At 53.4% G+C, this 14,536-nt stretch overlaps 4 protein-coding genes across 4 annotated transcripts; 2 read left to right on the top strand and 2 right to left on the bottom strand.

Moving 5' to 3' along the window:
• Positions 1-4,920: 4,920 nt before the first annotated feature.
• Positions 4,921-5,493, top strand: NECHADRAFT_76268 (uncharacterized protein; the record flags this gene model as incomplete). Its single annotated transcript, XM_003046454.1, has 1 exon — positions 4,921-5,493. One exon carries the CDS (start codon positions 4,921-4,923, stop codon positions 5,491-5,493), a length of 573 nt encoding a protein of 190 aa, XP_003046500.1.
• Positions 5,494-6,544: 1,051 nt separating this feature from the next.
• NECHADRAFT_105894 (glycosyltransferase family 2) lies at positions 6,545-7,895 on the top strand (the record flags this gene model as incomplete). Its single annotated transcript, XM_003046453.1, has 3 exons — positions 6,545-6,673; positions 6,730-7,446; positions 7,494-7,895. 3 exons carry the CDS (start codon positions 6,545-6,547, stop codon positions 7,893-7,895), a joined length of 1,248 nt encoding a protein of 415 aa, XP_003046499.1.
• Positions 7,896-8,407: 512 nt separating this feature from the next.
• NECHADRAFT_34081 (uncharacterized protein) lies at positions 8,408-9,904 on the bottom strand (the record flags this gene model as incomplete). Its single annotated transcript, XM_003045887.1, has 1 exon — positions 8,408-9,904. The coding sequence occupies one exon, from the start codon at positions 9,902-9,904 to the stop codon at positions 8,408-8,410; it is 1,497 nt and encodes a 498-aa protein (XP_003045933.1).
• A 1,420-nt stretch (positions 9,905-11,324) lies between these two features.
• Positions 11,325-14,405, bottom strand: NECHADRAFT_58033 (uncharacterized protein; the record flags this gene model as incomplete). The annotated part of the gene is made up of 2 exons (XM_003045886.1): positions 11,325-13,714; positions 13,784-14,405. The coding sequence occupies 2 exons, from the start codon at positions 14,403-14,405 to the stop codon at positions 11,496-11,498; spliced, it is 2,841 nt and encodes a 946-aa protein (XP_003045932.1). The 3' UTR covers positions 11,325-11,495.
• Between the last annotated feature and the right edge of the window lie 131 nt (positions 14,406-14,536).

Raw genomic sequence — 14,536 nt, 5'->3', positions numbered from 1 at the left:
GCAGGGACAGCTCCGAGGGTTCGTTGTGGCTCAGGATCGTAAGCGCCGCCACGGTTTCTCACGGTGCGCGCAGACACGGCGCGACAGTCGGCTTTGTCAGGAAGCGGAATGCCCTGAATGAGGATTGCGTCGTTGCGCTGCGGCGCGGTAATCAATTCTTTTTCAACGTAGAGCGAGGGGCAGCCGTCAATGCGCCATGCAAGAGGGATGTTTTGGAAGCGAGGCGGCGAGGGCCGGTGGATCGGAAGTGGAGGTTGGATGGGATGACTGGACTGGCGACACGCCACGGAGACGAACGGCGGGAAGGAGAGAGCGACGCCGGCGACTAAATGAAAGCGCGACGAACAGGCGACGAGGACGGCGACAGCAGGTATCAAATTGCCGGGAGCGGCAGGGCGGAGGCCGAAGCGGAGATGCGGGTTGGGTTTGGCGATCGGGCTCCGATAAAAATGAGGACTTTTGAGGCTGTCGAGGATTGCGGATGAGGTGGGCAATGCGCGTGACCAGGCTGCCAGATGGTGTTGGGTTTGGGGCCTTGGGGCCTTTTCCTTTTGGAGGGGAGGGGGGACCTTCCCCTTCGTCTTCCCTTCCATTTCCATGGGGGCGCGAAAAGCTCTGAAGCCACATGGTGTGAGGCTGGTGCCTGGATTTCATCCAATGGCAGCCTATAATGAGCCTTTGGCGAGTGGAGGCCGGTTACGTGATTGTGGCTAGTGGTTTGCCACACCCCAACCAGAGTGAGGCTTGACCCCTTGATTGATAGCCACTCGATCTGCTCCAAAAAGAAAAGAATGGCCCCATGCCATCCAATGCTCGTGTTTCTGCTCCATTCTTCTCCAGTTTCTCCAATGCCTGTTGTGACCCCTGGCCCTGTTATTTTGGTGATGCAGACGCCATCATGCGGCGACAGATAAGATGCTGAGTTAGCCGAAGGGGAATCCACGGGCAAGGCCGAAACCAAGATTGTGGTTTACAGGCTCTGTCGAACAACAATGACTGGCTCTTGTGACAGAAGCAAAGGGCATTGCAGCAAGTTTGACGGACATGCAGATGTCCGTTGGTCCGTTTATTGTCATGGACGAATCGCCACATGCACTTTGTTCGACGATCTCTAAAGACGTCACGCGATTCCTGCATTTTCCAGCAGCAGGGCATTCGCGTCAACTTGAACAACACGTCGTCGAATATGCAAGTCAGTCCTCAATTAAGGGTCTCACGACCCCTGTGATGGCACACGATCAGGACAAAGTCATGAGTTCATCCCGCTCTAGGGGTATGTTCTAGTAGACAACAAGAATAACAAAAGAGTAGACAAGGCATTGTCTTTCCTTATGATGATAGTTCTTTGATGATTTTAGTATGTTTTATGTAAATTAGCTTGCAACCTTTGACAAGGCTTAGATAGTCTTTGCTATGATCTGTCGTTTCTGGACCCCCCTGTGATCGTTAGCTTCGATAATTAAGTTGGTCATGACGCTACCCTGCAGGAACGTGTCGGCGACTTTTTGAGTCAATCTCGTTGATGACCTGGAGAAGGTTTACGTTGCACGTGCTAAATTTAGCCCGCATTCTTGACCGTCAGCTCTTTACTCCTTATCGCCTTGCTGCTAGTCCAATAGCTGAGCTTGATGGAGCTGTCTGTGATGAGCTCTGCTGGATGACAGAGCTCCAAACACCTGCGGAACCCAATGGACCAAGGTGGGATGATGAAGATTCATTGCCTCGGTATGGAGGCTTCACGTGTGAGGCGAACAGTCACAAGCAAGCGCTGTTTCTTCTATGAGCTCGACGAATGCTAGCTAGTACCGGTCATCTGCACATGAGATCACTACCTATGAGTTATCATGAGTTGGCCGCGGCATGGCGCTGTCGAACAACTACTCTGGTAGTTGCTAACGATGTCGACACACGTGATCGGTGAGCACCATGAGGACAAATGGTAGATGAGACATATCGTCGAGATAGAGGGTGAGCAGTCTCGGTAGTAAACATGTCCCCGAATGTTGGCGGCCTCCGTCTTCGCCCCGTTCTCACCCCGTCTCCGAGCTATTATTCTGTGGCCTCAATAGCAACTATTCCCCAAGACGAAGAGAGGAACCTAGACACAGCTACGCCACGGTCAACCGGCTCAGCCATCTCCATCGTTTCAAGAGGGCGGTGAGTTTCGGGCATGATGAACAACAGCCAAGACACGATCAATAACCACAATTGAGCCATCCCGTGACAAGCGTGACCCCCGACGTCCCGAGAGGAAGCCAAGACTACGCGAATGGGTCTTAAGAGGTCGAAAGATCATGACTCGGTCTGTCCGACGGACATCGCGACGAATCAAGAGCTGAATAGGTCAGCTGGGGAATTACCGCGCCTTGCGTGGCACAGTAGCCGGTTCCGTTGACGTTGGTAGCCACCCGGATGGAGGACAAACACCAGTACACTGGGGTATTGACTTGCAGTCGTGAAGGAGGGAGGATAAGAAGGTGAAGAGTCTATAAGATAATAGACAGAAGCTTTTCTAGGATATTTAAAAGCCTAAGAGTATTGTATGTGATTATTTATATAATTCGTAAATTCCCCTAGAAAAGTCGTATTGTTGATGAGTAGATGGCCTTGCTGTGAGAGTCTGTTTCTTGACCGGGCAGTCTGGCAGTCTGGCAGCCTTGACGGGCCCTCGGGCACTTACAAAGGTCCCGGACCACAGACGACTCCAGCTCTTCACCGCCGCTGCGGGCTGTTGCTGCTGAATACGGAATGGGAGCAGTCTACGAGAGAGAGTTTGGAGCCCCAAGTTCTAGGCCAAGACCCGATTTTCGACGATCCTAGCAAGCCAGGACCTCGCTAACTCTTCCTGGAAGACGAGGGTCTTCTAAAACTTCTAGCGCCGATGGGATGCCTGATTGAGCTTGGACGGCGGAGTGACAGGACGTGGGGGGGAATCTCGTGTCCTTTTGCGATTCAGGGAGGAAACGAGACAATGCCCAGCATCCCGATGCTTCCGGTCATGAAGTCTCTCAAGGGTCAAGAAAGTCACCCCTTTTTGGCTTTTTATTCTCTCTTTTATCAAGTCATAATCGTGAAAACCCTTTCAGGCTCGCCTTTTACGTCGTCGTGTGGCTTGACATGGGTGACATGCTTGGCGTAGATCGACCAGGGGGGCCTGGACTGTCAAACATGTCACGGCGCGGGAAGTTCCTGAATCGACAACCTCCGCGATGAGAAGCAGCCCGCGGACAGCGACAGGGTTCCAAGTCAAGTCTACAGCGCACGAACCATCCTGACGGTATCGAAACAGTAAAAGGCGTTTGCCATTCAAGGCACAGGGACCGCAACAGTTGCGAGCTGCCCTATAACAGGGCCCATGTTGATCGGTGCGGGCGTCCGGAATGGATTGGCGCCACTACATCGAGCCCTGTGAGCGTCGAGGCCCCTGGACGATTGACCCTGTGAACCTCATCGTGAGGCCAGCCCTGGATTAAGAGAAACCGTTGAGGAAAGAATCTGTCGTATTCCCGCGTCAATTGACGTAGATGAGGCTTGACTCCCCTCCCAGCAAGACGCCTCTTGTCTGACGTGTAAGTGGTCTTACATGGGGGATGCTCCATGTCATGGAAGACATGGTGAAACGACGGGAGAGAATTCTACCTCCACAACCACATACGGCACAAGGACATCCGCATCTTGGCCACGCGAGAAGTCAAACGGCTGACAGTGAATGAGTAGCAGACTGCAAGTCACCCTATCTTCTCTACAGACAGAAGAGCTGAGCTGACTCTGAACAAGACCCGCAAGGGGGGACAATACGACGGCGTAGGCGACAATAGACAGAGGCAATTACACGCAGACCAAGAGCTCACTGCCCTTATTCACAGCTCGTGACTTTTATTCTTTCGGCCTTAGTGGCGCTGAAGTGCTGCCAGGGGACGACAAGCGTGGATCGGTCGCGGCCCCAGCCACCACCACCACAAGCGACAATAACTACCAGATTCCCGGGACGCGATATGGAGCCCCCCTGCGAGAGTCGAACCTGGGCGAGACCCGGGTCCTGGGACCTGTCTACTGCCTTATAAGCTGTCGGCCCGATCGTTTAGAGAACAGTGGATACTAGGAGAGATCCAGGCCATCGCTGCTACGCACGTGGGTAGTCAAGTAGAGGTCTTGATCACGGAAGATGCCATGAAGCCAGCACGGACGGCCGGGGACTGAGAAATGTTTCTCTCTCTAACCGAGTCTGCCTGTTTCGAGCCAAGAGACAGTCTAACAGAAACGGAACCTTCAGCTTCCTTGATCCTTCTCCCGCTGCGGATACGTATTGTTTCTGTTCTTGATTCATGTTCCTGCGTCAGACGTGCGACATTGTGGCTCAAAGCTCAACGTAGAATGCTTCTCTTGCAGGCTTCTAACCCTCTGACGGTGGTTTCATCACGAGCCCCTAGTTTCCTATTCTGATCATCGCTGACGGCATCAGGGGACAAAACGAGTCTTTTGTGGCGCACTACTTTAACCGCCTCTGGTGGTAGGGCTCTTGGTCATTGCAGAGTTTGGAACCTGGATCAAGATCGGCCACTCCACGCCGCCGTTGCGGGCCACCAAGTTTCTGGGCTTGTTCGGCTTGCTCGCTTGACGCTGAGAGAGGCTTGCTCAACTTTGACGCCAGCTTTCCAACGCATCCGGTTTTCTCTGGCGTCGCCAGGGCCTGAGGCTGTATCCCTCTGTGTTGTGAAGGCTTTATATCTATCCGTCTTCTCCCTCGAGATGACGACTCTCTTCTCCAGACCACAACACAAGACAACAACAACAACCACAACAAACAACAAACAACTACTACAGCCTCTACAGCTGAGACAACCGTTACAACAACTACAGCCACAGCTACAACTTGCAAACCAACACCATCTCATCTCTTCACCACCAACAACCACCACCATGTCTATCCTCAGTCACATCAAGCGCGCCCGTGACCACAAGGAGGCCGTCAAGGCCAAGGAAGTCGAGCAACCCAAGCCCACCAAGCCCACTCAGGCCTACCGTCACATCCCCACGCACGCCGCCTGCGACTCAGTGAGCAGCGGTCCCATGGGCTCTCGCCGCAACGACCGCTCCAAGGTTCGCGCTGAGAACCGTAAGCGCACTGCAAAGGCCGTGGCAGAGACTGTTGCCGAGAGCCACCACATCCAGATGAACTTTCCCGGTTCTACCACTTCGTCTCCCTTTGCCAGCAGCAGTAGCAGTGGATCTTCTACTGCCACTTACCAGGCGAGCGAGGCCGACTTCTACGACGGCGATGTCAGCCCTATGAGCCGCTCGCCTGTCCAGAGCTTCGGCTTCCTTACTCCCCCTACACGCAACTTCTACCAGCCCGCTGAGGCGGCTTACCCTCATCCTCTGTCTCTCAAGGGCAAGGAGGTTGTCCGGGGTCCCACATACGGCATGGCCTACTCGGTGTCTCCCAGCAAGGAATCACTCCCTGAGCACTTCCAAACGGCACTCATGATCTGATTGCATACTCCATAGGAGGCTTCATGCCCCTGGAGGGTTCAGCAGCCTCATGAAGAAACCAACAAAAAAGAGCACGCCAGCCTGCAAAGGCACACGGCGTACGGCTTCGGTCAGTGACCAAACCGTGCTCTCGCAACCGGCGACGGCATCGAGCAGGACTCAAAAAGAGCCGGACCAACCGAAACAAAGTCGCTTGAAACATCTCGGCTGGAACTCGAAGCGTCGCCTAAATAGGCGCCACACGAGACGGACCACGGGAATCAGTCTTGGACGACTCGGGACTAGGGTCAAAGATAGAATGGCCTCATTCTTCTTCTTCTTGACTGTCATGTAATAATTAGACTTTTTCTAGAACTAGACGAATGCTGTTTTGCCTCGTTAGTTGTATTAGCAAGCAAGCGTCTTGAATGGCTCTGCCTGGCGCGGAATGAATCAACGATAATTCTCTTCAATGGATGCATTCAGATCATAGTGACCTTGTAGCGCGTGCTTTAATTGAAAGGCGTTATCGGCAGTCTAGTGGATTGTGGGTGTTGGGTATGCTCTAGATGGCGATTACTCAACATTGGAGCAAGAAAATAACGGTGAAGATAGTTTCATGGTGTTGATGTCGAATTAAAGAGTTGATACTGCATGAATTCATGGTGGATTAAAGATTAGTTAGATTTCAATGCGTCCCTAAAATGCAGGTCAAGACCCCTAAAATAACGACCCCCCAAAATGAATGTCTCTATCCACTCTCTGACTGGCTCAGCGCATCCCCCCGTCCCTGACCATCTACGTAATCGACAGGGACCTTCCATCTCGAGATCCAGCTTTCGTGGCCTCAGGAACAGAAGCAACTTGGAGGTACGCGCAACCTCGTATCGTATTACGGGCTTCATTTCTTTGCACTTTGCATCATTTGCCAAAACTGGCGCATTTCTCTCTTTAACCTTTTCCCTTTAGCTTTCGACTCTGTACTTCTAATGCGCCTGCCTTGAATTTACAACCTTCATTTCCCCCCTCCGCATTCTGCTTCTGCAGAGTTGCCAACTTTCTCTCTCCAACCATGGCTGTCGCAACACCGCTTGAGCTGCCCGCCAAGTTCCTACGGCCTCTCTGGGCCTGGATTGAAGCCACGCCAGTTCATGTTCTCGTCGTCCTCTTGATTGCGCTCATTGCGCTCGCCCTCCTTTCTGTATGCTACTGCCCCGCGCCCCGCGCATTGGAACCGGCTAAGCTGACCTCTTGAAGCTCTTCGCCCTCCTGCACCTCGTCGCGCCAAAGCCTCGCCCAGTCGTCGCGTCGGAAAAAAGATATATCACCAGCCATCCCGAGACCGGCCGTACACATCCTCTACCTCTGCCCTGCTGGTACGACCGCTGGCTCGCCGAGCGCCAGGCCAGCGAGCAGCACATCCAACCCGCCGAAGCCTTCCCAACCCCGGACGCTGGCAGCATCGAACCCGCCGATGTGCGCCTCAGTGTTGTCTTCCCAGCATACAATGAGGAGGCCCGCGTCACCCCGACCCTCGAAGAAGCCATCGCCTATCTCGACAAGCATTTTGGCCGGACTGCGCATGCCAAAGCAGACGTCATTAGCCCGACGACCAAGCGACACGTGCGCAACGCTCCCAAGGGGGATCTGGGAGGCTATGAGATCTTGGTAGTCGATGATGGCAGCAGCGACAAGACGGTAGATGTCGTGCTCCAATTCGCCAAGGACAATGACCTCCATGGCATCCTGAGAGTCATCTCGTTGGAGAAGAACAGAGGCAAGGGCGGAGCTACCACACACGGATTCCGACATGTCAGGGGTGAATACGTGCTATTTGCAGACGCAGATGGTGCATCGCGCTTCAGCGATGTCGGAAAGCTCATCGAAGGATGTGAAGAGGTCGTTGACGGATCGCACCGTGGTGTAGCTATTGGTAGCCGCGCCCATCTCGTCGGCAGTGAGGCTGTTGTCAAGGTAAATGCGACTTCTACCTCATCAAGAGCAGATCTAACACTTTCTAGCGCTCGGCCCTGCGAAACTTCCTCATGCGATCCTTCCATCTCGTCCTCATGATCCTCACGCCTCCCGCGACATCACGCATTCGCGATACTCAATGCGGCTTCAAACTCTTCTCGCGCGCCTCTCTCCCCCACATCATCCCATACATGCACACCGAGGGTTGGATTTTCGACATTGAGATGCTCATGCTCGCCGAGTCGGCTCCCGCCACCCCGGTCCTTGGTAGTGATGGTAGTGTTATCGGCACCAGCCCAGGCATCAAGGTTGCCGAGGTGCCCATTGAGTGGCACGAGGTTGGCGGAAGCAAGCTCAACGTCATCCAGGACAGCATCAAGATGGCTATCGGTCTTGCGGTGCTGAGGGCAAGCTGGATGTTTGGTGTGTACCGGAGAAGGTTGACATGATGGGGCATGGGTGAGTAGACAGACGTAATGATGAATGTGTGCAAAATGGTCATATGAACCACAAGTATATAGAAATAAAAGGCCTTATTTAGAACAGGCAACCCTCACGATCGAGAACAGCATCATCAGGGACATGAGTAAAACAGATAAGCTGCTGCATTAAGATTACTTATAAATCTAGCCCTTGTCTCTCAGACTTGAGCCACAGGCAAATCTGAAGAGAAGTGTATATCTAACAGAAAGCCACACCCACGCTCAACAAACATCTCAGATGCTCAAATGTCTCATAACCGTGCAAGGCGGGGGGGATCATATGTACAGAGGCCCTGGCCCTAGGTAGGTAGGTAGGTATCTAGGGAAATTCAACTTCCATGGCAAACAAAACCCAGCAATGCTCCTCAAACGCCGCAACTCGCACCATATGCTCCCTCTTTTTTAAGTTTCTACACGTCTTTCCTTTTTTTCATGCAGCAGCTTTCTTTCAAAACAAGCCAAAGTCTAAAGCCGAGTTTTTACTGAAAGGTTTCCCGGTACATGATGGGGACAAAGACGATGCACGCCTTCCAGAGGATGAGGACGGCGTCGATGATGGCGAGAGGAGCCTTGAGGATTCCAAACACGCCGCAGCCGACGACGGCGCAGGCGTTGAGCCAGATGGCGAGGAAGGCGACCGAGAAGAAGTGGTAGGCGAGGACGAGGGGGCGCTGGAGGAGGCCACCGAGGAGGGCCACGGGACCGTCAGTTGTGCCGCGCTTGAAGTAGCTGAAACAGCCGTATTGGAGAGCGCGCAGCTGGCGGTCGTTGGCGGCAAAGAGGGAGTAGAGGGCCTGAGCGAGGACGTTGATGATGCCCGTCAGGGGCTTACGCCTCCAGTAGAGCTCATCGAGAGCTTTGTTGATAGCCTTGGGGTCGTCCAGGTTAGACACGCGGTCAGGGTGCAGCAGCTCAGCCAGGAGAACAACATCGTTGAAGGCAACGCTCATGCCACCGCCAGTGAGAGGGTGTCGCATGTTCATGGCATCGCCGAGGAGGATTGCGCCGTTGGAGCGCTGTTTCGTAGGAGGGAGCCAGCTGTTGGGCATGCTGCGGGGGATCTTGCCATCCTCGAGGGCCTTCTCGACGGAGGGTCGGACTGAGGGGGGCAGAGCAGGGAGGACAAAGTTGCGGATGTAGCCACGCACGCCGCCATTCTCAGGCGAGGCCTCGGGGATACCTTGGGGCACGTCGATGAGGGCGCGAGTCTCGTGAGTGCCAATCTGGTAGAGGAGAATAGGGAAAGCATTTCCGATAATGACATGGCCGTGTCCGGGTTCAGGGAGGTCGCAGTCGATAAGCTCGAGAGCGTAAAACTTGGAGCAGACCTTTGGCTTGGACTTGAGAATCTCCTTGCGCCACTTGGAATCGTAGCCGTCGGCGATGATGGTCAACTGGCCAAAGTAATAATCGGACTCCTTTACGCCCGTCTCCTTGTTTGTGGTGCGGCTCTCGACGCCGAGGATCTGATCAGACTGCTCGCCGCGCAGGGTCTTGACGACCTCGGTCTCGACAACAGTGATATTCTCGTGGTTTATACACGAGTTGCGCAGTTTGGTGATGAAGCGGCCGTGGTGGAAACTGCACCCAGCGGGCTTCTTGCCGCTCTTGCTCTGGCCGCCCCAAGCATGTGTGACATTCTTGTTCTCGTCGAGACCGGGATAGGGGACGAGGACCTTTTCGCCGTGGTATAAGACCGTGTAGCCGTAGCAGGGCATGGCATCGATGCCGTCGAGGCAGTGCTTTAGACCAATCTTGTCGAGAGATTCGACACCGCCGGGCTGGAGAAGCTCGCCGACAATGCGGTCGGGCTCCTTGAGCCAGCGCTCGAGGAGGAGGACGGAGCGGCCCTGGTTTGCGAGAGCGTAGGCGATGGTGCAGCCAAAGACACCGGCGCCGACAACAACGACATCGGCTTCATGGTATTGCTCGCGACGACGAGTCTGCGACTCGGCGGTTGTAAGTATCGCAGCCATGATTTCGAGGTGTGAGGCGGGAAACGATAAGTCCTTTGTTCAAGGAGACTGTTCGATTGGCGGTGGGGGGGTCCCTTTTTATCAATCGCGAATCGGGGGGAGGGGAGGCGAGAAATTGGATGGGTTTTCGGATCGCCCCGAAATTAGGAGAAAAGGGTCGTAAGAGGATTACAAGCGAGAGAAAGAGGTAAAAAAGAGTATCCGACGAGGAAGAGAAATGAGGTGTAAATAAAGAGGAAGAGGTAAGGTTTAAAAGAGTCGGTGCCTTTTTTTTTTTTCGTTGAAATTGGCTCCAAGAGGTATATCTCCGAAGTAATCGAGATAAGTTGATGTCGGGAGTCGGGCAGTACCGTTCCGGAATCAATGACGCTCTCTCTGGAGGAAGCACGATCAACGGGTGTGCACAATATGATCACAATCGGATCAATTGATTCAGGAAAATGGGCAATTGAGCCGTTTTAAAAACGTGCAAGAGGACCAAAGACATTAGCGACAACGGGATTATCTCCCCCTCCCTTTTCCACCCGCAATTGGCCGGGCATACGCCGTTTATAAAGGGATCCTCTTTGTCTTCCATGCCAGAACTCCGTGGGATTGATGGCGGGCCTCTTCTGGCCTGTGATGATTTGAGTCGAGTCCAATTAGCCTATGAGCCTTTACTGATTCGCAGACTCTGCCCCATGACCTTCAGGGATCGGGGAGCTTAGGCCAGGGGACCTCGAAGAAGAAAACGAGAACCGTTGACTGATCCATGGCTCGCGTTTCTCACTCCAGGGGCCATTTCGCGCTGTAAGGGCCCTGTAACATGGTCACCCCGCGACGCTGTGCTTCCCCCAACACGTCCTTGACAAATCGCGCCACCGCCCTGACCGCCTAGACTCTACCCAATCAAACTCCCCGACCGCTGCTGCAAATGGTTCGATGAGAAGAGAGGACACCGCCAGGTTCCGGCTGGCGAGCATGTGAAAGTTAAAGGTTGAAGATGCACCAGCCCAGAAAATCGTACGTGGTTCAACGGCACAGGGCAAATTTGCTTCTGCCGGGTCCCGGTATCATTTCGTCGTCGTCGGGCAGAGTCCAGTTAAACAGGAGCCAATTTTTGGACGTCTTTGAGAGCTTGCGAATTGGTCGTCTTTGTGTCCAATCAGTGCTGGGCTGATGACACTCTCACGTACTCGTTCATGATGGCTACACGAATACGCGCGGGGCGGCATTGACTGCTCGGCATTTCAAGTCAAGGGTCGGGTCCTTCTTTGGTTTCAACGGCGTTTGTTGGGAAGGATTCACATGTGAAATCCCACTCTGCTTGATATCTCCTAGTTCAAGAATTGAGGGCACAAGACCACTTTAGCCTCATGGTTGGTCTCATCTCATCCACCCACTCATCCATGATATTCACACGAGACAGACTAAGTACAATGGCTCTTTTACTTCATTTCATTTCGCTTTTATACAAATGGTAGTATGTAGTAGTTACACTTGTAATAAAGTAGTCTCAGACCATGAGAAAAATCTGGGCTCGTCAACGTAGATACCCAGGAAAACGCCTCTAGTGGCATGCGCCATCACAGCACGAGCTCTATATGTCTTCTCAAAACCACGCTCCAGCCAGGCTTTGTCTCTCCAAATATGCCTTCTCCTGCTCGCTCATCTCAGGGGACGGCGTCCTCTCTCTTCTTGGCCTCGATCGCTGTTCCGTTCGAGGGTCCTTGACTCCGTTGCTCTTAACCAGTCCATCATCTTCCTGCCTTGTCTCTTCAGCTTGTATTGTTGTCTCTCGTGAAGTCGTTGCGTCCCGGACAATGCTCCTCTTGGTCTCGGGTGTTTGACGTTCCACTTGAGCATCTGGGAAGAACCCCCCGTCAAATGCTGGCGGCTGTTCCGCCATCCCAAATACACTCACAACCTCCTTCTTTAATGTTTCTCTCTCTTGTCGGTTTGTTGCCCGTAATGACTTGATGTGTTGTAGCGCATCATCGAGGCAAAGTAAGGCTTCCTCTCGCTCTGTGTTGGCAGCTCCATCCCTCGCCTTCCTCCTGGATATCGTCTTGATTGCCAGTTTGATTGACTCCTTGCATTCCTTGCTGGCCTGCCACCAGTCTGACTTTGACGTGAAGGAAGTAACCAGTGATCGGAGGTCTTCGTACTGTCTCTGACCTGTGTAAGCATAGACGAGGCTGGAAAAGTTGAACTTGTTGTATGCCAATTCGCCCATGCCGTTCGTTTCTGCCGCAATCTCGCACACCTTGATCGCAGCCTCCTGCCTGCCCTTTTGCATCAGAACCCGTACAGCCTTGTTGTAAACACTGTCGTGAACACGTTGCCCCTTGCTCAGACTCTCTTGAAGCAGGTTGCCCACATCATCACCGCACTCAAGTCGTGACACCAACATTGGTACCAACGCCCCACTGATGTCATGCTTCTCTTCGTGCGCCTTGCTGATCAGCTCAGATGCTGTGCGAGAATGGGGTCCTTCCAGATGGATGTTGGCAACTACAGCCAGTCGAAGACAGCGTGCTGAACACCCCAGGCCCTTGCTGACAGCCTCTTGATATGTGTTGTAGACACGGCCCCATTCTTCTTGCAGTGCCAGGGTGTTCATGTATTTGAACACTGTCCGTTCGAATATCGGGATCGAGCCACCACACTCGGGCAGTGTTGATACAACGGCATAGCCATCTCCCTGTTCACCTGGCAAGGGCATGTGCAAATCGTGCAAGGCACCGTTGGCCTCGTACCTGGCTAGAAGGGGGTCGTGAAGCCAAGGCCTAAAGGTTTGTAGGTCCTTCAACATGTGTAGCAAGTCCACCCGGGCCAGATTCCAGTATTTGCAGCTTTTGTCGGCAACCTCGTTGAAGAAGATTTGATCCATCTCCAGCCCACCATCCTGGCAGAACTCGAGCCAGGCGACCAACGCCTTAAGATCGCGATTCCGCCCGTGCCTGTCAAGAACTGCAAAGGCAAGAGTCTTGCTCAAAGCCATCCGATGAACTGAGATAAGATCCCGCACAAAGATATCAATCTCTGCTGGTGAGTGATCCTGGCAATAGATTCTGGTCAACCAAGAGAGGACGTTCTGAAACGCAGCTGAGGGCTTGTCCTTGTTGAAAAAGGTATCCAGTTGAGTCCAAACTATGTCCCATAGACCCAATTCAGCATCTCGTACAACGAATCGACCTCGAAGCTTGACGTCCGTTTCAGCCAGCTTGGGTTTCAACTTTTGGAGGCGAGCCAGTCCTTCGGCCGCTGTCGTATCGTCTCCGGCATCCAGGGCAATAAGAGTGAGTCTGCGTCTGATGGCGTACTGCCTGATGGCCGTGAAAGTAGACATACCACACTCTTGCAGTGTGCCGTAAATCTCCTTGACTCGGCTAAAGTCCTTGGTCGTCTTCCAGCAATGAGTGAGAAAACCGGTAACCCACTCGTTCCGATATTTGTATGAGGTTCCCGCTAACCTTTGATCTTGAAGTCGAGAAACCTCCTTGACGAGGTGGCGGACACCTTCCTTGTCGCCAGTTTGTAGGACGCGATCCATGAATGGGACCGCAAGAAGGTAAAGATCCTTGCAAACAGGACTGATCGTATCCAAGATGAGGGGCACATTGCTGTACTCTTGGGAACTTGCTGTGGACTGAAGAAGACGAATGCCCCTTGAGAAGACGGCCTCAGGTTCCTCAGCCCCTGATGCTATCAACTTCTGCAACAGTCTGGCACACTTCTTTTGTTGCTCAACAATCTGACTGCGGGCGAATGCTGGAGCCTCCAATCTGGCAAGGAGAGCGTCCAAATCCCCAAACGGATTATCCGAATCTTTACTGGGGAGCTTCTGTGTAGTTCCTTCAGTGCTTGCATCTTGGCTTCGTGATGGCGGTTTCACACTGGCTGCCTCGGATGATGCATGCTGATGAACGGCATCCAGACTGTCCAGTTCCTGGGCTCGGCGGGCATTTGGTGTCCTTGGTTTCCATCCCGAGTGTGGCAGTTTAGTGTTTGAAAGACTGTCGTCGGCAGAAATCTTCAACAGGGGAGGAATTCGGGTAAAGGAGCTGGTATCCGATATCCTGGAGGATTCTTTTCGAGACACATCCCACTCGTCCCATCTGGTTTGACGCGCCTGGGCCGTATTGCCATCCTGGTTCAGTGTCGACTTGAACCCATCAATTGACTCAACCTCCTTCGATTCCGCCACATCATTCCTTAGGCTGTCTATTCGGCGCCTTCGACGACGAACTGAATTTTTGGGTGCCGGCACAGGGTTGAAGTCATGGGCTATCTCAACTGGAAAGGCTTCCCGTCGGCCGTAGCTCTCAGCCAATCCAGCCGAATTGTGATGTACCCGGGCTGTATGAAGCTTCTTGGCGTTATCGATGGCGGCTCGAGCAATATTCAACCGTCGGCGTCGTTCTTCGGCGAGGATAATGACGGAGCAGGACGTCGTCAGGAGCACGCCGCGGAGAGCGTTGATGACAGCCCTGGAGGGGGCGGGGTTGGGAGACGCCATGTTAGGCGGTCGTCATCTTGGGTCGGACCAGTACTGCCCAACTCCGGCTTCACAGGTCCGTATGCGCGTTCGTTGAAGGGCAATTCGTGTCGTCGGATGTCGCTCAAGATTATTCTCGTGGTGTGATCCAC

The sequence above is a fragment of the Fusarium vanettenii genome (assembly GCF_000151355.1).
Source record: "Fusarium vanettenii 77-13-4 chromosome 2 genomic scaffold NECHAsca_18_chr2_1_0, whole genome shotgun sequence".
Taxonomy (NCBI): domain Eukaryota; kingdom Fungi; phylum Ascomycota; class Sordariomycetes; order Hypocreales; family Nectriaceae; genus Fusarium; species Fusarium vanettenii.
This window is presented reverse-complemented; position numbering and strand designations above follow the sequence as displayed.